The 22,137-nt window shown below is 39.9% G+C and overlaps 4 protein-coding genes across 6 annotated transcripts; 2 read left to right on the plus strand and 2 right to left on the minus strand.

The window, feature by feature from the left end:
* The first annotated feature begins 19 nt into the window (after positions 1-19).
* hypk (huntingtin interacting protein K) lies at positions 20-2,245 on the plus strand. The gene is made up of 4 exons (XM_067490844.1): positions 20-218; positions 962-1,017; positions 1,155-1,206; positions 1,996-2,245. The coding sequence occupies exons 1-4, from the start codon at positions 57-59 to the stop codon at positions 2,089-2,091; spliced, it is 366 nt and encodes a 121-aa protein (XP_067346945.1). The 5' UTR covers positions 20-56; the 3' UTR covers positions 2,092-2,245.
* A 30-nt stretch (positions 2,246-2,275) lies between these two features.
* mfap1 (microfibril associated protein 1) lies at positions 2,276-8,165 on the minus strand. The gene is made up of 8 exons (XM_067490816.1): positions 7,843-8,165; positions 6,166-6,382; positions 5,932-6,064; positions 5,650-5,837; positions 4,452-4,721; positions 4,183-4,342; positions 3,662-3,751; positions 2,276-2,854 (listed from the first exon to the last, which is right to left on the minus strand). Exons 1-8 carry the CDS (start codon positions 7,943-7,945, stop codon positions 2,675-2,677), a joined length of 1,341 nt encoding a protein of 446 aa, XP_067346917.1. The 5' UTR covers positions 7,946-8,165; the 3' UTR covers positions 2,276-2,674.
* Positions 8,166-9,713: 1,548 nt separating this feature from the next.
* On the minus strand, positions 9,714-13,554 carry hddc3 (HD domain containing 3). 2 transcript variants are annotated; one of them, XR_010912025.1, is made up of 5 exons: positions 13,419-13,554; positions 12,181-12,236; positions 11,855-12,095; positions 11,157-11,288; positions 9,907-10,040 (listed from the first exon to the last, which is right to left on the minus strand). XR_010912025.1 is itself a non-coding variant. In XM_067490827.1 (4 exons), the coding sequence occupies exons 1-4, from the start codon at positions 13,528-13,530 to the stop codon at positions 9,910-9,912; spliced, it is 540 nt and encodes a 179-aa protein (XP_067346928.1). In that variant the 5' UTR covers positions 13,531-13,554; the 3' UTR covers positions 9,714-9,909. The 2 variants fall into 2 exon arrangements, 1 of the variants encoding a protein (XP_067346928.1); XM_067490827.1 differs by lacking the exon at positions 11,157-11,288 and having other exon boundaries at positions 9,714-10,040.
* vps33b (VPS33B late endosome and lysosome associated) lies at positions 13,548-22,094 on the plus strand. Of its 2 annotated transcripts, none has more exons than XM_067490721.1 (24): positions 13,548-13,684; positions 14,009-14,144; positions 14,799-14,879; positions 14,972-15,033; positions 15,115-15,164; positions 15,315-15,382; positions 15,471-15,516; positions 15,583-15,677; positions 16,314-16,418; positions 16,546-16,636; positions 16,723-16,800; positions 18,433-18,506; positions 18,602-18,688; positions 18,769-18,859; positions 18,944-19,018; positions 19,130-19,194; positions 19,287-19,341; positions 19,428-19,474; positions 20,307-20,439; positions 20,550-20,623; positions 20,754-20,855; positions 20,962-21,037; positions 21,273-21,392; positions 21,873-22,094. In XM_067490721.1, the coding sequence occupies exons 2-24, from the start codon at positions 14,049-14,051 to the stop codon at positions 21,950-21,952; spliced, it is 1,851 nt and encodes a 616-aa protein (XP_067346822.1). In that variant the 5' UTR covers positions 13,548-13,684; positions 14,009-14,048; the 3' UTR covers positions 21,953-22,094. The 2 variants fall into 2 exon arrangements, with proteins under 2 accessions (XP_067346822.1, XP_067346811.1); XM_067490710.1 differs by lacking the exon at positions 13,548-13,684 and adding an exon at positions 13,782-13,921.
* Positions 22,095-22,137: the final 43 nt, after the last annotated feature.

The following is a 22,137-nucleotide window of genomic DNA, read 5'->3' on the forward strand; positions in this document are numbered from 1 at the left end:
TTCCCTCCGACATTTAACGGAACCTTTCTCTCTTTTCCGATCCTACTGGAGTAAACATGGCGGCTGAGGGAGACGTCGATTTGGACCTAGAAGCTGAGGAAAACTGCACTGGGAAACCGGCAGAAAAGCCTCGGAAACATGACAGCGGAGCCGCAGATTTGGAGAGAGTCACAGACTACGCCGAGGAGAAGGAAATTTCCAGCTCGGATTTAGAAACGGTGAGAGCTGCGGGCTAGCGTTCACGTTAGCCGGGAAACATGCGGCCACGGCGGCAGATCTTCACTGATCTAAAACAGTGAGCTACTGGTATTTTGCTTCATGTGGGACATTTGTTACAGTTTTTACTCTTGAGTAGTTGTTTAAGTTGAGTTTTGCTTGATTACTAGTAGATTACTATATTCTGATTGGTGCTGTTTTTATTTACCGGTAATGTTAAACGGTTAGCACAGCGGCTAACTCCCTAACAGCTAACGTTTGCAGTTTGTTCATCTATGCAGATTTTTCTTTATAATAGTTTAATAGTATAATAGTGGACAGTTATCAAGACCCCTGTGACTGTAGTGTAAACAATTACTTTTTCGAAAGTAAAAAATTTTAATGAAATCAAGCAGGAAGCTTTTATCCTCCATATCAGTGTGGGAAAAGAAAAAGGTATATTTCTATATTCAGTCTTTATTTCATCGACCTATTAGAAAATTTTCTGTCCTCACAAATAGATGTTTTTTTTCTCCACCATATCACAGTAAAACTGAATCTTACTGTTTATCAAATTGCGATTATATCTCGGGCATTTTTTTCATTGAAAATAACTGTTAGTTGCAGCTCAACTTTTTTTTTATGTGGCTGTTTCACAAAGCATATTTCTCTGTACACACTGTTTCAAATAGGTGAAAGGTATTTAATAAAATATACATTCAGGGCCCTGAAAATGAAATAACAATAATGCTATTTGTTCTTTTAGGCTATGTCGGTGATTGGAGACAGAAGGTCACGAGAACAGAAAGCCAAACAGGAAAGGTAACGCCAACGTTAATTGTATTTGTGTTTGACTTTTTTCAGATTTTACAAGACAGATTCAGGATTCAGACTAAATGTTTGAGCTGAAAACACTTAAAATTAAATGTTTGTCCTTTTTTTTTTTTTTCTGCTTCCAGAGAAAAGGAGTTGGCCAAAGTCACCATCAAGAAAGAGGATGTAGAACTAATTGTAAGTTTTTCACTCAAAATGTGTTTTTCCACTACTAAGCAAAAGTATATGGACAACAGAACAGTCCTCAAACCATTAACATTAAATCTTTTCCACTTTAGTGATCTTTATACTGGATCAGTTTTTGCATGAGTTTTGCACTGTTCTTGCTGCATCTCGTTCAGACAGCTGACCCATTGTTGTAGTGTAGTTTTTTTTTTTTTTACTCATTTAGAATTTTGATCAGGCAGGAGCACACGTCTCTTTCTCTCTAGAGGAAAACTTACTGCATTGTACAAATGCTCTTAAATGTCAGTTTTTCATAGAACCTATGGATCCCATTGGCCCTTATCGAGCTATTAATTTAATTTCTCTTAATAATCAGCTGCTAAAACAACCTACGCTCGTATATGAAGGTTGTCATTGAGATTTTACAACCTACCTTATTTACATAAAGCTTTAGAAGGTATAAAACTAACGTGTGATTAGTGGAGGCTTTGAACACCTATAAAACCAACATATGTTAGAGAAAAAGTTTCGGATGAGGTAAAGAATCCTGGGAATAGAAAAAAAACATCTTGATGTTTCTCTTTTATTGTTAGCAAGTTGGAAGAACACTATTGTCTAAAATGTCATTGAACGCATTAAACATGTAAGAGTTGTAACCTGAGTCCAGCCCTAAAGTACAACAGAGGTTTCCATAAACATTTAAACTTGTTTAATGGATATTGTTTTAATAGCTATAACTACAAATGTATTTATTAAAACTGTACATTTAATTCACACGTTGGTGTTTGTGCCCTTGCATAGATGGCAGAGATGGAGATCTCAAGGGCCGTGGCAGAACGCAGTCTGAGGGAGCACATGGGGAATGTGGTGGAGGCTCTTGTGGCTTTGACCAACTGAACAAACAGCTTTTACATAATGGACTGCTTGACTTTGTTTTTGTACCAGAACTCAATGAATCAGTGAGACTCGACTGCTGTGGTGTCATCTCTACCCCAAATCCCTGTTGTTTTTTTTCCCCCCCTATTAAAATAAAAGTTGACATTTAACCTGTTACTTTGTTTGTGATTAGATAAAATTTGAGTACGGTGTTTTAAAAATGAATTTTTATTCACAAAAGGAAAAGAAGGGGTAACACAGAATATCCATAAAATAATCAGCATACTCAGTGTTGTTGCAAGCCAGTGACTTTAAAACTGAAGGAGGTCCCTGGCTGACAATGACTAGAAATGTCCCCTAATATTGTCCCTCCCCAAACTTTTTTTACAACCAGATTTACACAGTGATATTATACAGACTAGCAAAATGAAAGAGCTGCATTTCCAATAGGGAGCAAAGAAATAAGGTCAAGTCACTTTCCTGGTCGACAGCTCATCCAAGTGATGACATCGGTCTATTTGCTGCTTTCCTCCCACAACATCCATTTCAGCAGTCAGTTCAGTTCCCAAACAGTCTCTGTAACTGCTAACATCCATCTTGCTCCTCATGTCTTCCTCTTCTTCACTGTGGGCCGGTCAAACACATCCCTCACGCCTGCTGCCTTCTGCTTGAAAAACTTGCTGTTCTGAGCACTTTCCTGGGCCCAGGCCGAGTCGAATGAAGTGGTGTCCTGGTCTACCAGGTGGGTGTACTTGGTTCGTCCAGACCGACCAAAGTTTTTGACCTTAGGAATGAAGCGAATCACAAACGGGTCAAGTCAGAAGAAAATTGCAAATGCAGCTGGTAAATTTCTTCTCCAACATTAACCTTAAAACATGATGTGAAAAAAGTCAATTACCTGGGATTAAATTATTTTTAACCAAGTATCATACCACAACTTTAATGCAGCAATAAAACTGGAAAAAAATATTTTAAAGATCAAATAATTGTTTCAAAATTAATTAGCAACAGTTTGGTAGGTTAATGGTTAAATTATTTTTAACTATAAGAAACATGAAATTTCCAATTTTCTAATGTAATAATTTTTAGTTGCCCTTTACATCATATTTTTGTTTGGATGTGATCAAACAATAATTTTAGGTGTGGGATATGAACCTTTGACATTTTAAAAACTAAACTAATGAATTTGGGAAATGCTCTAATAATAGTGTAAACAGAGATTTTTTTTCTCTTCAGAATTCCTACGTAAATGTCAATTTAGATGGTGGAAAGATAAATAAATTCTGAAAGAAATAAATAGTGCTAAGATATGGTCCATGCTGGTCCAATATTTTCAAAGGCAAGAAGAAGCCTGAGTGACTTGATCTTCAGGGTTTTGCAGCCTACTGAATGTTCTTTTATTGCCAGGAAATAAAGCCACAAATGCAAAAAATGTTGGGCTGCAAACACACACGTCCCACCATCATATAAACACACAATAAGAATCTATCAATCGAAGAAGTGATTATTCACAGGTAGATAATTTATCTACAGTAACATTCCGATAAAGACTAGATTATACACCCCCCAAACAAAAGTGGAAGCTACTCACCTGCATGACTTTGGGTAAGATGGTTTTGTTGAAGTGATCCTCCAGAGTCGGTGCACTAAAGTCTCTCTTAAATACATCCTCTTCCGCATCCTGCGAAAACAAATCGCATGTTACACGTGGTGGATTTCTACTGGTAACAGTACAACAAACTAATCTCCAAACATCAGCCGTTCAGTTCACAAGCATCAGTTGTTCTCTAATGTTTGCATTAAACAATTAAGACCAGGTGAAGATTTGTGCATAATACTTTACATTTACATTTAAATGTCAGATTGTTTCAATAAGTCAGTCACTTATGAGAAGCTTAAGTTACTGAGAAATGTGTCAGATGCTTGCATTTAAAAAGGAAATTACAGTCAATAAATAATGATAAACAGTGTATCATGATCTTGTACTAAACTGACAGAAAACACAAGTTCAGACATCAGGAGAACAGTTTGACACCTCCTGAAGTCTCCAATGTGAAAGCACAGCTGCCAGAGCTACAGCAGATTGGATTTGACTTCTCTGCATGGACTCACCATGAAGAAGGCTCCTCTGTGGTAGTACTTCTGGAGGAATTTGTATTTGCCTTTGGAGGCTTTGTTAGTGATGACTTTGCCGCTGTTGCGGAGCTCGGCCCTGCGTTCTTCTTCTGTCATGCTGTGGAATCTGTCAATTTCAGCCTTCTCCTTCTCAGTGCTGAGGACAAACACCACCCGTTAGCCTCCGCAGCAACAATAAGCAGCACTGCACAAACTGGAAAAATGTAAATATATCATCTTCATTTTAAGTATTTTAGTTTACTCACGCTTCTCGGGCCTCTCTGTCCCTCTTGATGCGTTTCAGTTCTCGGACTTTCCAGGCTTCATATTCTTCCTCCTCGTTCTCTCCATCAGTGTCCAGAGCTTCCAGAGCAGCCAAGGTGCGCCGATTCTCCTCAAACTCCTTCTTGGCCTCCTCCTCGACAATCTTGAGGGTGTAGCGCCGCCGCTCCTCTGCCTGCCTCTTGGCCTCAGCCTCTAGCTCTTTTTGCTTCTGCTCCTCTGCTTCTCGCTCCGCCACCGTTACCCTGTCCTTTCTGTAATTCAACACATTAAACATGGTGCTTCATGTTACTGCATTTATGTTAGGGGCAGCAATATCCATAATTAATGTGAACTCCATGTATGTACATTATCGCATAACCCATCATTACCAATCCAAGCAGAAAACTAAAATATGAATGCAAAGTGCAAACAGCTGCAGACTCCACAAATCACTCACTACAAGCTGCAGCTGCTGTAGCTAGAATTACAACGACATTTTCAAAATGTCACACTAACAATCTCAGCGGTCAATGATCTGCACTCATAGCACTTTACACTGCTCCTCAGTCACCTATTCACACTCACAACCACACACACAAATGCGGCTATGCAGCTGGCCTACACTCACGGGGAGCAGCTAACTCTGGGTCCAGTGTCTTGCTCAAGGACACTTTGACATGTGACCGGAGGAGTTTGGGATCGAACCGACAACTATGGGACTGGTGGATGGCCGCTTTGCCTCCTGCCTTCAAGTTTTTCAACTCTGAGGTGTCTCCAGCGTGGAAGAGTCACACTAATGTTCTTCTCAGTCTTCACTTTTTTGTCAAATATGTTTTGTTTTCAATTCCCAACTACAATAATGTTTTTTTCCTCTGAACAGCTAGAGACATATAGATTGAAATGTGTACTGCATTAGAATCCTGTATTATAGTTTAGGTTTAAAGTAATTAAACAGTAAACACCTGCGTGTTTAAATTATTTCATTAGATTCCTTATTTTATACTTATCCCTTAGTACTTTTGTGCTTAGCAGCTAGTTAAGTGATTCCAACTGAATCTTTCTAGCCACTTTTTTTAATGCACATCAAAAATCCAGGTAAAAAAACTAGGTGAATTTTCAAAAGACTTTTTTTTTTAGCCTTATCCAAGGTGAAGATTTTGTTTCTCGATAAGTTAACTTATCAGTAGTTTCTGTTCATACTTGCGAATGAAGACAGGTTTCAGTCGTGGCTCCGCCTCATCCTCGCTGTCTGTGTATTCTTCATATTCGGACTCAGATTCCGACTCCTCCCCCGACTTCCCTTCCTCCTCCACCTCCATGACCTCCATCTCCTCATTCTTCCGTTCCAGGGCTCGCTGTCGCATCATTGCTCTCCTCCTCTCAATTTCCTGCACAAAGTCAGAGAGAATACCTCTAAAACCTTTCCTAACGTAATGCGGCAAAACAAAAAACAACTGCACCCAGAAAAGTACTCATAGCTACCTCATCATCCACTTCCTCCTCTTCTTCATCCTCGCTGCTCTCCTCCCGCTCTGGGTGCCACGTGCCTTCATCAGAGTCCTCACTGCTCTCAACCACAACTTCAGGCTCTGCAATCTGTCTATGTCTTGCTAGCCTGAGGAAATTAACATAGGAAGCAATTAGGCTAAACTGGAGCAACTTAAAATTAAGCAATCAAATTAGTCAACTCATAAAATCGAAAGGGTTTTGCGATACCTCTCCTCCACGTCCTCAGAGACACGATTTAGCAGACGTTTGAGACGTGGGTCAGAGACATCGTCCTCCTCCTCCTCCAACTCCGGCTCCATTTCCTTTCCCTTCTTCACAAATGGCAAGTCCTCTTCTTCCTCGTCCGACGAATCCATCGGCGCGTAGTCTGGACGTTTACCTGACACATACCGCTTCACCTTCACCTTCTCCATTGATAGTTCACCTAGGAAAGGAGGAACATTTTAACCAGGAGCTAAGCTTACCATGTTTGAAATTTTACTGTAAAACCACTGAAGGCCTCAAAATACTGTAAGCAGGGCTCACAATACATGCCATATCAGACCCTACATCACGGAATATACAACCCAACTCATTGCACAGGCGCTGGTCACATCTCGTCTTGATTACTACAACGCTCTGTTGATGGTGTTACCGGTATCCACAATCAAACCCTTGCAGATGATCCAAGATGCAGCAGCTGGCCTCATTTTTAATCAGCCAAAAAGGAAACATGTCACACTGTAACTGCTCGCATCAGGTTCAAAGCTCTGTCTCTTGCTCACAGGGTGGTTAACTCAACAGCTCCCGCTGACCTCAGCTCACTCATTCAAGTCTACAATCCTTCCCGCTGCGATCTGTCAACGAACGACGTCTGGTGTCCCAGCACCGCACAGAAGACACCAAGCAAAACTTTTTAGCCCAATGATCCCATGATGGTGGAACGAGCTACCAAACTCTGCACGCTCAGCTGACTCTCTCCCAATATTCAAAAAACTGCTGAAAACAGAACTCTTCCGCATCTTCCTATGCACTTAAATCTCTTAAAAAAAAAAAAAAAAAATCCTTTCTGCTCTCTTGCACTTGTATCTCGTGAACTGTGAACACTTTTCTGATAGGACTTTGCTTTGATGTTTTCTCCTTGACTTAGATTTTTGCTGCCTTGTACCTCACTTGTAAGTCGCTTTGGGTAAAAGCGTCTGTTAAATGACTACATGTAAATTTGCAATTTTGAGATGTTACATCGGCACGAAAGTGATCCATTACTGAAAAATCCTGTCATTACTCAGAATATCAGACCAACTCAGATAATAATTTGTGTGTAGGCAGTGCACAGTATAAAAAATATTAACAATACCTACTGCATGTATTATGTAAAAATAGATTCAAATCCTTCTGTTGCACAGTCTGAGTATAATGCATTTAGGGTGTTTCTGAAGCAATAAGAGACTTTTACTGATGTAATCACATGATTCCAGTAAGGTTATTAGGAAAAGTCCGAGTGGATTAGCAGTTGAAGTGTAGAGTCCCCAGCACTCAATGTAAAATAGTGTAGTAATATATACCCAGTATTCTGTTAGAACAGGCTCTACAGTGCATTATTAGCACTTCAGCACTAAACAATGAATTTCTGAAGACCTATCAATGGGTAATACAAATATTAATGGGGGGGAGGGGGGTTGTAGCACAACATGTTTCTATAATATGAAGATTCACTGCTATTAGTTGCCATTTGTAGCGTTAAGTCAAAGAAAACTGGGCTTTTGAACACTGGTCGAACGCAAACATGATTGATCGGGACAAAGTTAATTTTCTCGATGGTGAAAACAGCTATTAGCTGCAGCTCTTCTCGCTAGCTAGCTTAGCAAGTCGCTAGCCGCCTGCTAGCTAACCGCTCCGTCTCACCTTTCTCATTCCGGACCGGAACGGCTCCGGCCGTGGACTGGATCGGTGGCAGCTTCATGTTGATGTGTTCATGGTTCATGTTCATGGCTTCGCGACTAGACATGTTTGCCCGGTCGACGATATGAGCTGTGTAAAAACAAATAGTAGTATTTCTCTTGTACTTAGTGAGCTCGGCGTCGTCTCAGTCAAACGGAAGTTCCACACTATGCGCGAACGGACAGGAAGAGGATTTGTTCCGACAGACTACTTTGTCGATATGCGGACTCGTGTAACGTCACCCGGGCGATCAAGACCCATTTACTGTTCCAATCCTAAATTCGTGTCTAAGCGACTACACATCAAATACCCGGAAGTGCTGTCGCTCCGTCCGTTTTTTAAAGGATACGTTCGGAGATCACTGGTGTGCACTTGCGGTAGCCAGGTATCGCAGAATGCGTCGCGCGCTTGTGTTTAAGCCAAGTTTAGAGCTGATTAAAATTCATCCCAATCAATCAATAACCATAATTTACAGACCCCCCCAAAAAATAAATGAATAAATAAATAAAACAAAACATAATTTCTCCTTTACAGAAGTATTAACATTTACCGTGACACTCCTATGGCAGTTTTAACATTAATACATTTTTGATATTCATAGTAGCATTTCTCTTAGTCAAAAGTGTTCTTTTTAGTAAGTATGGTAATGAATGATATCCACAATCACATTGTTACCATCAGGAATTGTATTTCAAGATACACTATACAACTTTGATTTCACTAGTCAAAACTACATGTATGATATCTAAAACTGCTTAAAAGGTACGTGTCCATGTTAACATTTAATAGCTAGGCTGGATATAATTTAGAACATTTTATAACCACGATTACATTCTTACTCTCCAGAAATGTAACTTAAGATATCCACATCATAATTCTTCATTCGTGTGTAGTGGGCTTTCAATTTTAGAAGGAAAAAATGCCACTTCGGTTATCTCCAATTGTTATTAGTCATATTTCAAAATTCAAACATCCAGAAATATTCAGATAATATATTCAGAAATAATAAGATAGGAAGACTGTCATTGGTGATATCTGAAATGTTGTTTTTAGCTATAAAAATTTAAATCACTGATATCTGTAACAGATATCAAGCCAGGGGATTTAAAAATGTAAAAACCGCTTGCCATAAACTTGATTATAGTCCCCCAGATAGCCAATTTAATTTTATTAGATTTTATTGATTGTCTTCTAAACTGCAGCACAGCAAGGACCTGGGCAAGGCTATGAAAGGATGCCCAACACCTTGAGTGTTCCCAGCAGTGCAGTGGTCTCAGTATTGGCGAGAAGCTTATAGACACTAATCCAAGAAGACTCAAAATTCATCAACATTGCTGTCAAAGAGGCTTCTGCACAGTAAGCCCACTTTTAAATGTTTAAGCTATAAATTAACATTAATCATAGTGTTTTAAAAGAATATTGCTGTAAACATCAAAAACCATGTGTTCCTTGTGGTTAGTAAGTGTAGATTAATGAACATAAAGGGTAATTATGCCAAAGTCTGAGTACTTCCTAAAGTAACTGTATCAACAGATGTGAACATAATAATCCTGTGAAAATGAGAGGATCCAAATGTAATTAGTGTTTCTAGTGAGAGGGTGACTGAACCCGTTTGTACAGTATCACACCCTTTAGCTGATAACTATGATACAGCTGGGGAACCTAATTCATGTAAGTTCTGTTGTTGTAATCTGCAGCCAGTGTCTGTGCTCCAGAAAGAGGTTTAACAGGTATGTGTTCCTGTAACTGCAACAGAGTAAAACCACTTTTTAGAGTTGTTTCAGCTCCAGGAGCCCCACTTCTATTTCTATCATATCAATAAATTAGTTTGAAAACTTTATTTAAAACCTACTTTATTTTAATAAGGACCTTCAGTGTTTGGATCAAGTGGTTTGAGAGATACACTGTGTTTCAGATTGGAGAAGATACAGCTGTTAATTCAATGTCCAAAAATCTTCACCGAACATCCCCGGAAAATTATTTGAATTTCAGTTTTAAAGTCTTTTTCTCTGCTGTGTTGCGACCATGTTGTCAGAGCTGGACCGCTCTCTGTGTGAACAGCTCCTCCAGCTTCTCCTCCAGAGCTGAGTTGGTTCCTTTCAGGCCTTTCACAACCTCACAAGCCCAAACAAAGTACTCCTGAACCCGCTCACCTGTCCAACCTGCAAAACACACAAAGTATGTCACTTAAAGAGTGTATATAGTGCAGTATGTGGTACCTTGTATTTTGAATATAAATAAATAAAATAATAATAATAATGGCATTTAACTTGGAAGTATTAGTTTTATTTCACTACTTTAATCTGACACCAATATTTACTTTACTTGTGTTGCATCTTTTTAGATAAGTTCAGTGTAAGTTCAAATAAGCGGAGAAGCATTGATGGATTCAGCATTTTGACATATCACATTATGACACATCAGTACGGAAAGGAGGAATTCCAGATGTCGCAGGCTGCCTGGATCACAGAAGTGGTTACATAACTTATTAGACAGATTAGAGAAGATGCGACTGTGGCGCAGGAGGGTAGAGCAGTCGTCCACCAATCCCTCCCTGGTCCTTGAGCAAGACACTGGACCCACACTTAGTTGCTCCTGGTGAGTGTAGACTACCTGCATAGCAGTGAGTGTGATTGCATTGCTTCTCATTCACCTATTTGCACTTAAAGTGTTATAGAATTCCAGACCATTTACCATAAAGAGACCTAGGTGTGCTATGGCTGGACCTTGCTAATGCACATGGGTCCAAAGCCACATCGGCACCATCTCACGAGGGAGCTCAAGAACTTCCTCTTAGATTATTATGGCTCATGGTTACAGTATGTCAGAGTCATCTGACAATCTGACTGACATTTACTGGAAAAGGGCATCATCACTGGATGCACAATTACCCCCTTTGATTTCTGTGTTGACAACTTCAGTAGATGGTCTCTCCATGGTCTTGACAAGATTCTTACAGGAGCAAGGATAAGCTTTAAGCCTGTGAAGGCAGCTTGTCACGAAGAGGGGGTTACAGTTGCAGACAAGTCCCACTTCTCTTTGGATGACACAGTAACTCCATCTATGACTGAAGAGTCAATCAAGAACTGAGCAAAGGTCTCTTTCTGTAACCTCAGAGATACAGCTGCCATCTGTTCCGCAACTGACTGACTGAGATTTCACTAACCAGTGCAGAGAGATCCAGTCTCGCTAGGAATTTAAAGCCTAGATTTATCAGCAGAGCAGCCCTTTATGGGAAGAACAATATGCTGTAGCTTCTATTTAGCAGCATAACTCACAATTCAAAGGCTCTCGAACAAGGGAAGCACTGCAGTACAGGGACTCCAAAGTTTCAACACCAGGGATTTAATTTCACACCAACCAGAAATGGAAGGCCATTAGGTCTTGGCTCCTCTAAAGATGTGCGTCCACTGGGGGAGAATTATCAGGTCAGAGAAATCAATAAAGAGCTACATATGGACTAACATTCTTGTTTTGGCTCTCTGGGATCACACCATGCACAGAAGAAACAAGATGCCTTAGATCTGAAAGTGATAAAACAGGCATTTTGCTGTATCCTTACAATGTTTTAAAAAGATAATAAAGAAAATATATTATAGTTGTGGCTAATATAATATATATATATATATATATATATATATATATATATATATATATATATATATATATATATATATATATAGATATATATATATTTATTATCATCAGGTAATCTGTTACTTTCCTAATGGCTCTTATTAAAATCAGAGAGAAATTGTGATAATTGTTCAATTTAAATTTCCTAAATCCCAAGACTATATATGTGAACTTCTGATGTTGTGAAACCAAAACCCCAAATTATTACATTTTGATTGTGTATGAGAATGAAAATCAAAAAAACCTTTAAAAAAAAACTACCCTAAGCTACCCTTAAAAAAAACAACCAAAAAAGCCCCAACAAAAAAACAAAACATTGACGTAATTGTCAAGTGCTGACCAACAGGTGTGCAGCGGTTCAGGTCCCTCAGGTTGTACAGTTTATCAGCCAGTTTGACCAGTTTGGCTTCACGGCTGCAGTAAGGCGCATGTTCCACCTGCTGACGTTTCCTCTCCTGTTTGGCCAAACTTTTGTCATCTGTCACTTCCTGAACAATACGAGCCACAGTGGGTCCAAACTTTGCTTCGAGCTCTGCAGGAGACGTGTCTGTGTCCTCTACTGTGTCATGAAGCAGAGCAGCCTGCACAGAAACACAAGCTCACACACACAAAAAAATGCAGTACTTTACACGGCTTCTTGGCATTAGGTTACTGCTAACAACTTACTTGCAAAACGTTAATGTCTGTAATGCCTCCCTCATGGGCGAGAATTCTCGCTACTCCTTAAAAGTAAACAAAGAGTTGTAATTATCTGAAAGAAGAAAGTCACCTTACTATTATCAGCCACTGCCAGAAATGCCACGATTATCAACAGAGCATACAAGAAGCAATCAAAGTCATTCATAATATTAGGAAAGCCTGAGGTCTGAGTCAATATAGTCAGCCTCACAAAACAGCCCTGTGTGCAATAGTCAGAGGTGGCAAAACTGCAAACAATACAAAAGTACTCTACTACAAACAATTGTACCACTTGAAATTCTTTCGTAACGTTGAAATACTACAAAACATGCTCTAAATTTTACTTTAAGTTCAACCAGTACCTGTACAGTACTCAGTCAGTCTGGGCATCAATGCAAAGGAGTCACTATTGAAAAAAGGATTTTAAACCCAGTTGACGGGCTGCTATTGATAATGTACAATTCTAGTCCAGGCTTGATTCACACGTACCCCACAAATAAGGTTTCTGGAGGAATCTGAAATGTTCAGAGAACTCTAAAACGTTAAGAGAAGAGGCAACCGCTTTAAAAAAAAAATACAGATTTATTAATTTGAGAAATCACCAACATTAGTTGAATTTCATCTATGCAGCAACGTAACCTTTGGTTAGAGTACTGAAAAGCAAACCAGTAAAAGCATTTTAAAAAGACAAGGTTTTAATTCAGGGGCGGCAGTGGCTTAGTTGGCAGATTTCACGACCACACGTCAAAGTGTCTCTGGACAAGACACTGAACCCCTAACAGCCCATTCCCCCTCCCCAGCCGCGCAGTGCCGGTTCCCCAAGCCCGGTAGAAATTGGGGAGGGTTGTGTCAGGAAGAGCATCCGGCGTAAAAACTGTGCCAAATCAACCTGCAGACAAACGATCCACTGTGGCGACACTGAACTCACAGGATAAGACGAAAGGACAAAAAAACGGTTTAATCGTAAACTCATTTCACATTTGTTCTATAAACCACAAACAAACTCAAAGTTAGAAATATAAAGTCATTATGCACGATACTTGTTCAGTTAATTAAACTATATTTTATCTTGAGAATCTGGTGTTATTTTATAATTAGGAGTAGTAGTACAAGTAGTTAAAATCCTTATCGGGGTTAAAGCCGTTCTCGACTTGCTGTACTGCGGGGAATACAGATGTACGTGAAGCATTTAAATGCGCCATAACACAGTAGAAACCCATACGTACCGATCGGGTGATTAATGTACGGGGTTCCGTCTGGATCTTTACGGCGCTGGTTACGATGTTTATCTGCGGCAAAATTAACAGTCTCCAACAACACAACCACGTCTGAATTCATCGTGAAACCGATATAAGGTGAAGAACAACAGCGTCAGCTTATTTCTGGACTCCAACGCCTCTTCTACGACATCGCAACAGTCCGTTACTTATAGTGTCCGGGAAGAAACATGCTGACGATGGGAACGGTTCCGTTTATTTAGCTACGGAAGCAGGTAGCTGCTGACATAAGCTAAACGGCCTTTTGCTGATGTTTTCACAGATATTTGCTGCTTAATGTCTGTCATTGCTTGGATTTATTGTGAGACTACATCCATATCAGTATTAGCGTTTCGTCGCTGGTCGTACTCTTGAGGATTCCTCTGATGTGAAGAATGTGTTTTTAGCCTACAAGCTAACCTAGCTTACAGTTAGTGTATTACTCGGTGCAGAGTTTGGTCTCGTTAAACTACGTGTGTATTAAAGTCGTAGCCTTCCCGTCATTAAAGTTACATTTTCTATTTCCGGAGTACTACAACTTTTTATCTGCTGGTGTGCAGTGAATGAGTGAGTGGTGTCCCGTCCCCGCTACAGCCCACCATGGCTCACGGTGCCAGGAGGGACTCCCCGGAGCTCCCCGACTTCTCTCTGCTGAAGAGGTTGGCCAAAGATCAGCTCGTCTACCTGCTAGAACAGGTGAAGTCACATTGTGTGTTTGCAGACTTCCACACGCAGTTTGATGTGTTCTTTGACGTCTGGTTTATGATAAACAGTTGGCTACACTGTGCAATGGCAGTTACCACACACTATCTGAAATATCACAGCAGGTGTTGTTGGCCAGAGGTGAAACATAGAGAGTTCAGATAATGGATGGATGACAACAGTCCCCAGCACGTGCATTGTTACATCCTGTTTGAGTTATATTTGCAAAAAATGAAGTCTCTGCTCACCTTTTTTTGAATGTAATTTTATTTTTTAGCATTGTGCAAAAACAATAAAATCTGCTGTTTTTGAGGCCCATTTCTAAAGATTGACATTTTCAGAAGAACCAGTGGGCTTGCAAATGATCTCAAGAAGCAAATAGGAAAAGACAGAGTATTGAGAGAAGAATGAATGAAGTAATTTATTCACAATTAAATCATAAGTCAAAAAATGTTTTAATTATTCCTGCACACATTAGTTTATGTGATTGTATTTAGTTGAAGTTGGAAATGGTGGGTGTTGTGCTCTGCAAAGTTGCCAAGTAGTATTTGTGTTTGTTTGTGCTATGAACAACAAAAACCATATTTTGAGTGTTTGCTGTCTAGATTGCTGTCTTTAGCTTTGCATGTTTATTTTTTTCCTCCCCAGCTGCCAGGGAAGAAAGATCTCTTTATTGAGGCGGATTTGATGAGCCCCTTGGATCGTATTGCTAATGTGTCAACACTAAAGGTGGAATCCTCAACAAGCAAATTTCTGGCTCTTCATATAAAGAAACCCTGGAGGAAGAAGTGCTTTTTCAAACATTTTTCTCTTTTTTGCAGCAACATGAAGTCGACAAACTCTACAAAGTGGAACACAAACCTATTGTCAGCACCTCAGATCAGTGAGCCCTGCACTATCTACACATTGTATACGCACACAAACTGATGTGACTGTGTGACAATGTGGATTTACTCTCTTGTAGACTTTGTTTTCTGATCCGACCAAGAATACAAACGGTGAAGTGGATATGTGGTAAGTTAGAAGAAAACAAAGGTTTTTCACTATATTCTAACAGTAGATATCAGGATATGCCAACAAGCTATTGTTGGTTTTTTGTTTGTTTTTTATACTGAACTACTAACATGTAGAAGCTGCTATGAGGAAATTCACTTCCTATTCCAGATGTGGTCAATGCAGACAAGGCAGCAGGAAAATGTAGAAGATACAAGATCATCTTCACCCCTCAGAAGGTATTTCCCTCTCCTGCCATGTTCAAAACCCTGCTTTGATTTGTTTTGAGTCCTGATACTTACTTCCTGACCCACCTGTCTCTCCCAGTTCTATGCCTGTGAGACAGTGCTGGAGGAGCAGGGGATATTTGGTGGTAAGTATCTTCTCATTTTACTTTCTGTGGCATTGATCGGTGTTAAAAGCTGTTTTTCCATTGCAGATGTGACCACTGACGAATGGGCTTTTTATCTTCTTCCACTTGACGATGACATTATTAGTCTGGAGCTGCCAGAATTCTTTCGAGACAACTTCCTGGTAAATACAAAATTGGAAATAGCATAAAACATTATTCACGAAGTTATTTAAGGATATTGTTTAAATGTATAAAACCTAAAAATAATGAAAATAAAAACATGCAGTTTCAACAAACTCAGTTTGACTATGAAACCCGGGAAATTTTTAAATTTGAACATTTCAGAATTTAAGAATTCTAAGGAAGTTTTTGCTCTTAATGACACATTGGGATTTATGGAGTTATAAAGCTGGTTTAGTTTTTTTGGTACCATTGGACAAGAAGGAACCCACACTTTTCTCTTAATAACTTTAAACTGACAAAAGTAATAAAAATGTACAAAATAAAATCAGACTTTGCTTTTGATTTTGTGTTTTACAGAGTAGTTTTAATAATACAACAAATGGCAAATCAAAAACAAACTGATTGCTTTTATCCAGTTCAAACATACAAAGTTACTGATTACAGTTACCAAAGACATGTTGCATGAAAACAGTGACCTTCTAGCTCTGAGGCAGCAGCTCTAACTGCCCCACCACCATATAAAATTTTAATGTGTCACCCTCATATTAAACCAAATGACTCTACTCGATCCTACTGGAGCAACTTAATTCTTAAAGATTGTGCTTTGACTATAAATATTGGGATTGTTTTAACAGGCAGGAGATCAACGCTGGGTGAGGACGGCCAGCAGTGCCCTGCACCTCCTTCACTCCCTTTACGGCCCGTTCTCTAAGTTCTACGGGATTGGACGATGTTCCAAGGTGCAGTATGGCTTGGAGAGTGAAGACAATCATGTCATTTAAGATGATGTTTCTGCCTTGTCTTTTTTCACATCTGCATTATAAAAGATTGAACTGTCCTTAAATTTGTCTTTCTGTCCGGTACCAGATGGTGTATGACTTGTGGAGGAAGCAGGCAGAAAAGGGGGAAAGAAAAGCTCCTAAAGCTGACATAGGAAGGGTTTTTCTCATCGATAGAGGCAAGAAACCATGGAACCCGGCAGATGACGTACTCCTTACTGCTTTCTGTCTTCTTTCCTCTGTAACACTGTCGCTGTCTTTGCAGATGTGGACTTTGTCACTCCTCTCTGCTCGCAAGTTGTCTATGAAGGACTTGTAGATGATACATTTAGAATCAAATGTGGTACGTATCAAGACAGGTGGAGAGTTAACTGTGTTCAGGGTGAAAAGACTCCAGATAACACTGACTGAAAATTTGCTTGATGCCCTTTGGGATGATTATGTATACATGAGATAAAAAATCGGATAGAAATTTTACCAACTGGGCTGTGGCAAAGGCAGTCGTCCACGGACCACAGGGTCAGTGGTTCGATCCCCGGTCCCGGCTATATGTCGAAGTGTGTCTGACGCTGACACTGAACCCCTAACCGCCCGTTCCCCTCCCCAGCTGTGCAGTGCCGGTCCAAACCGGTAGAAGTGGGGGAGGGTTGCGTCAGGAAGGCGTAAAAACTGTGCTAAATCATGTGGACAATGATCCACTCTGACCCTGAACTCGCGGGATAAGCCGAAAGGACAAAAAAAACAACTTTCAGTGGATTTCCGTCAGCACAGAAAACAAATCAAAGCTAATACGAGCGTTTCATACAGTAACTTACTGTAAAGTAACAAGTAAAGAAATAATGATAATGACAACAAACCAAGTAATAATGAGCCGATTTCCATTAAAGTATAAAACCAGCCTGCATGCAGCCTCAGTAGGCCGCTGGTATGAGGTCCATCGCCGCAGTGTCTTCTAATACAAATAAAGTATGGGTGGACTACTTTTGTATTAATATTCAAAGACAGTTCGCTTTGAAAAATTTAATTATGGCCCTGGAAAAATAGCTGAAATATCTCATACTTTCGGAATATTTGGAATTTAAAAAATAAAAAAGGAACTCTCCCTTTGACAAAAGTATTCATATCCCTTTCTGTGGTCTTCCAAACTATGGCAGAAACGGCAATTTTGTCTTTCAGAATAAATTTAAAAAATAGAACAAAGAGTGTAGTGATGTAAAAGCTTCGTAAAGCAACTAGGGCTGCACCCTAGGATTTCTAATTGATTAATCTATAGATTGTTATAGATTTCCCATTAAACCTTTTTTGTATTTTTTTAATTAATATTAAGAATTTTGAATTCAACAGTCATCTATATATCAATATTTTATTCAATCGTTTTCTCTTTAAACAAACAAATATGACAAAATCTGCACAGCAGGACTTAGATCTGACTTAGCAGGACTTAGACAATAGATCTGTCTGAACTGCTATAACAATATAAAGTCTCTCCCCAATATCAATAAAGTCAGAGCTTGTTCCATTCAAGTTAGAAATGCGGTGCAATCTACATTTAGCAATTCAACAGTAAATAAAGCAATTTGCAGAGCACCATGTTGTTTGGTCTCTGCTTAAAATAGTTCCATACTTCAGATGATCGCGGTTGAGTTGAACAGTTGAACATCCATCTTTTTCAAACTTCCAGCCTTAGGTAGATGTAAGCTAACATGATCACATTTGGTGAGAAACTAGCAAGCTTGCTGTGAACAATCGACGTTGGATGGGGAACTGCAGGCACAGCCGATATTATTGCTTTTCTGACCGTTTAACCTTTTGTTGTCCGGTCGGGTTAAGGAGTAACTCTGCAGACAGGGACACTTGGCTGAGCTTTGTCCGAACAGATCCAACTCAGACTGCGAGATTTTACGGTATTCGCATGCTGACACTCATCACAGATACTGTGTGAACGTGACGTCTCACTACAGATGTTGTTCTGCAGGATGTGTGGAGTTTGGATCTGACGTTACGTCCTCTGACAAAAGTGTGAAGGTTATGCTCAACTCTCAGGATAAGGTAGAGCTGACACGACTGCTGAACCATCTCCTCCAGAGCTGTACTTATCCCAATTTAAGTTAAACTACCCTCTGAACTCATGTCTCAAACTGCAGGTCTTCAATGAAATCAGAAATGAGCACTTCTCCAATGTGTTCAGCTTCCTCAGTCAGAAAGCCAGGAACCTTCAGACTGCATATGACGTGAGTACAGTCAGTTATTGTACTGTAGCTACTGTGGCTGATGCAACTGACTGAGACTCGTTGTGTTTGTTCTCCCACAGAAGCGTCAGGGGATGGACATAAAGCAGATGAAGGCGTTTGTGTCCGAGGAGCTAAAAGGCTTAAAACAGGAACATCGGCTGCTCAGTCTACGTAAGCGTTGCAGCACAGTGCTGGATATCAGATGCTGATGTGTGTACAGATGTTTGCTGAATTGGTTTGCCCCTTCTCTTTCAGACATCGGAGCTAGTGAATCGATAATGAAGAAGAAAACAAAGCAGGATTTCCAGGAGCTGTTGAAGACTGAACACTGTGAGAATATTGATTCAGATTTTAGTCAGATGATCATTTATGACCGTTTAACCTCATAGTAGTTTGTTATTCATGTTGTGGTTGATCTTAATTTCTTGTTTTCTGTTCCAGCTTTACTTGAGGGATTCGAAATCCGTGAAAGCATCTCTTTCATAGAGGAACACATCAACAGACAGGTGCCCGAACAGTTAAATTAATAAGAAGCTGGAAACATATTTACTTATCTTTATTTGTGTTTCCTTATTTATGCTGTTTTTCTCTTTTTAAGGTCTCCATGCTAGAAAGTCTGAGGCTGCTGTGTCTTCTGTCTATCACAGAAAACGGTGAGTTGCCTTTATATGATTTCAGAAACAGAATCCCTTTAATTTCATGCGGTAATGAGAGTGTAATGGTATTTATTTTCTCACAGGACTCCTGCCAAAAGATTACCGCTCATTAAAAGCACAGTATTTACAGGTGAGCTTTGACACGTCTTATTAAGTTCAGCTTGCTGGAAGCAAACAGTTGCTTTCTGTGGCTACCAGTCAAACTGAAACCCACATTTACACATTTTCGTTTCAATACTTCTCATGAATTGTGTTTATCTGCAAAGGATACAGATCAGATAGACACCGCAGATCAGTCAGATTTGTGCACTCACACATTCCAACACTCATTTCTTGGCTTTTTTTTTAGTCACTGTTGAAAAAAGTAACTGTAAATTTATGGGGATTTGAATGTCCAGTCAGTCACTTTGTTGGCAGTTTAAACAGGATTCAAATCACACATTCATCACACATTTAGAACAGATCCTGTTCTATGCCAACCCTCGCAACCCTCCCATTTTTTATTTTTATTTTTTTCTACCGTGGCTCGGGGCCGACACCAAGGCCGCCTCTTGGTGGCTGGGCGGGCCACACCTGGTGGGCTGGGATTCAAATCCGTGGACTTCTGCATCCTAACCCAATGCTCTGCCTCTGAGCCACCAGGCCCCCCTACAAAAAATGTAATTACATGGCAAAGGAAAAGTCTAGCAATTATTAAAAAATAAGGACAACAATTTCTGTTAATACAGTGGTCAATGCAGAACAAATGACGAGCAGCAAAAACATTAAATTTTCCATCTATGTGGATCTCGCACTAGCAAGCAGTGGTTGAACAAGTATTCTGAATTTCTATTTAAATGTACACTCCACATCTGTTATTTCAAGGAGGCTTAAGGAGCCTCGTCTTTTAAACGTCACCTCCTTTACAGTCTTTTGAACCATTCAGGAAGCAGCGTTCTAATTAGGTCTCATTGTCCCATCAGAGCTATGGAGTCGACCACCTGCTCACGTTGGCCAACCTGAGGCACCTGGGCCTGCTGATAGAGCAGCAGCCAGGGGAAACTCTGACTGTCATGGAGAGCAAAGTGGGCAAACTGGTCAACGACAAAACTGCAGGTCCAGCATTTTTTTTTTTTTTTTTTAAATCCCGCTCTCCTCTTTATTTCTCGTTATAGTTGGAAGAGGGAATGATTAAACTCACCTTATTCTCCTTGATATTCCTCCAGGAAGGCTGACAGATGCCTTCTCTTCTCTGGCAAAGAAAAGCAACTTTAGAGCTTTGAGCAGAAAACTCAACCTGGTAAACTATTGTCATGTGCTCTAGAGGAGTCGATAACCACTTACAGTCTGACACACCTACAGTCTTTTGGCTTTAACTCAGTGTAAATGTTGAACAGTTTTGATGATTTGATATCATGTGTTGTGTAAAGGTGCCAAAGTCAGATGATGAGTATGACCTGCGTGTCCCACGAGACATGGCGTACATCTTTAGCGGTGCCTACATCCCTCTGAGCTGCAAACTTGTCGAGCAGGTGAGTAAATCCAGCAGAAGCGTGTTGTTCCATGGGATCTGACTATTTCAGCTGAGAGGTTTTTTTTTCTTTTTTTTTAATATGAGTCCTGGTTTGTGTTGTGCAGGTGCTGGAGCGAGATGGTTGGACGGGGCTTGAAGAAGTCACCAGGCTGCTAAACGGGAATGAATTTTTTGCTCAAGGTTCAATCACAAGATGATATTAATTTAATGTTGACAATAAAAACCTGTTCAGTGATTTAAAGCCAGCTTTCAAACGTAATCTGACTCTGAACATCTCAAACAGGAGCAGAGGCTAAAAGAAAATTCCCTTTTGTTAGTCATGTTAAACCAGACTCTCATTGGCTTTGCCTTTTACAAATCTGTGTTCCAAGATTAAAGCTACATCTCAACTGTAGGTTATTCTTTCTCTCATCAGAAAGCAACGGAGCTGATTTGAGCACAAAGAATGACTCTCAGCGCATCGTCCTGGTCATGTTCCTCGGTGGCTGCACCTTCTCAGAGATCTCTGCCCTACGTTTCCTCGGCAGAGAGAGAGGTGAACCTTTGATTTTACAGAAGTGTACTTTGTTTGTTTGGGTCTTGTTAGAGTTTGTATATTATTTCACATCCAATTATTAGTGGTGATGTTATTTGGTTGAATCCTATGGTGTGCTGAATTCTTGCCCCTCTCACTTCCGTGATTGTTATTCATATGATGCACTTTTTAAGTGCTATCATTCCTGACAAACTCCTGACATCCAATGGAAGAACCCGAAGTTTATTCCCTAATATAATCTCTTAAAAAAGATCACACTGTTGTGGGTTTATATAGGTGTATTGACCAGTAAACTAGTATCTTAAATTGTTTGCTTTTTATTATCATAAGATAAATAATTGGGTAATGTCAGAGCAGATTGTCAACAGCACTTTCAGAACAGATGATGCGTTGCCTTTTGTGTTGCACGTGATCACCAGCACACATCTTTTCCTCCGAAGAACCTATTTTTAATTAACTTTCCTTGTTTTGTGGTTCCAGGTTATAAATTCATTGTGTTAACAACAGCAATTACAAACAGTTCAAGACTCCTCGAGGCTTTGCTGGGCAACCAAGTATGAGTGTGGGACACTCGCACACATTCCTACAGTGACTCTTTCTGCATTCCCTCCAGCACTGCAGAACATTGCAGATGGAACATGTTCACGTTCAGTCGGCTCCTGACAACAAAGGAGCTATAAAGTGAATAAATGTTTAACATGTTTGCATGGTCATGATGTAGTTATTTACAGTGGTGGGCAACTAA

This window comes from Channa argus, chromosome 2 (assembly GCF_033026475.1).
Source record: "Channa argus isolate prfri chromosome 2, Channa argus male v1.0, whole genome shotgun sequence".
NCBI classification, from domain to species: domain Eukaryota; kingdom Metazoa; phylum Chordata; class Actinopteri; order Anabantiformes; family Channidae; genus Channa; species Channa argus.

Coding starts and splice junctions, on each gene's coding strand:
- hypk (XM_067490844.1), top strand. CDS start 57: ATGGCGGCTGAGGGAGACGTCGATTTGGACCTAGAAGCTGAGGAAAAC. Junction 219..961: donor CCAGCTCGGATTTAGAAACG/GTGAGAGCTGCG, acceptor TTGTTCTTTTAG/GCTATGTCGGTGATTGGAGA. Junction 1,018..1,154: donor CAGAAAGCCAAACAGGAAAG/GTAACGCCAACG, acceptor TTCTGCTTCCAG/AGAAAAGGAGTTGGCCAAAG.
- mfap1 (XM_067490816.1), bottom strand. CDS start 7,945: ATGTCTAGTCGCGAAGCCATGAACATGAACCATGAACACATCAACATG. Junction 6,383..7,842: donor TCCGGTCCGGAATGAGAAAG/GTGAGACGGAGC, acceptor CTCCTTTCCTAG/GTGAACTATCAATGGAGAAG. Junction 5,838..5,931: donor AGGAGGAAGTGGATGATGAG/GTAGCTATGAGT, acceptor GACTTTGTGCAG/GAAATTGAGAGGAGGAGAGC.
- hddc3 (XM_067490827.1), bottom strand. CDS start 13,530: ATGAATTCAGACGTGGTTGTGTTGTTGGAGACTGTTAATTTTGCCGCA. Junction 12,096..12,180: donor CAGACATTAACGTTTTGCAA/GTAAGTTGTTAG, acceptor GTTTCTGTGCAG/GCTGCTCTGCTTCATGACAC. Junction 10,041..11,854: donor GAACCGCTGCACACCTGTTG/GTCAGCACTTGA, acceptor TGTGTTTTGCAG/GTTGGACAGGTGAGCGGGTT.
- vps33b (XM_067490721.1), top strand. CDS start 14,049: ATGGCTCACGGTGCCAGGAGGGACTCCCCGGAGCTCCCCGACTTCTCT. Junction 14,880..14,971: donor CTAATGTGTCAACACTAAAG/GTGGAATCCTCA, acceptor TCTTTTTTGCAG/CAACATGAAGTCGACAAACT. Junction 18,689..18,768: donor ACCTTCAGACTGCATATGAC/GTGAGTACAGTC, acceptor GTTCTCCCACAG/AAGCGTCAGGGGATGGACAT.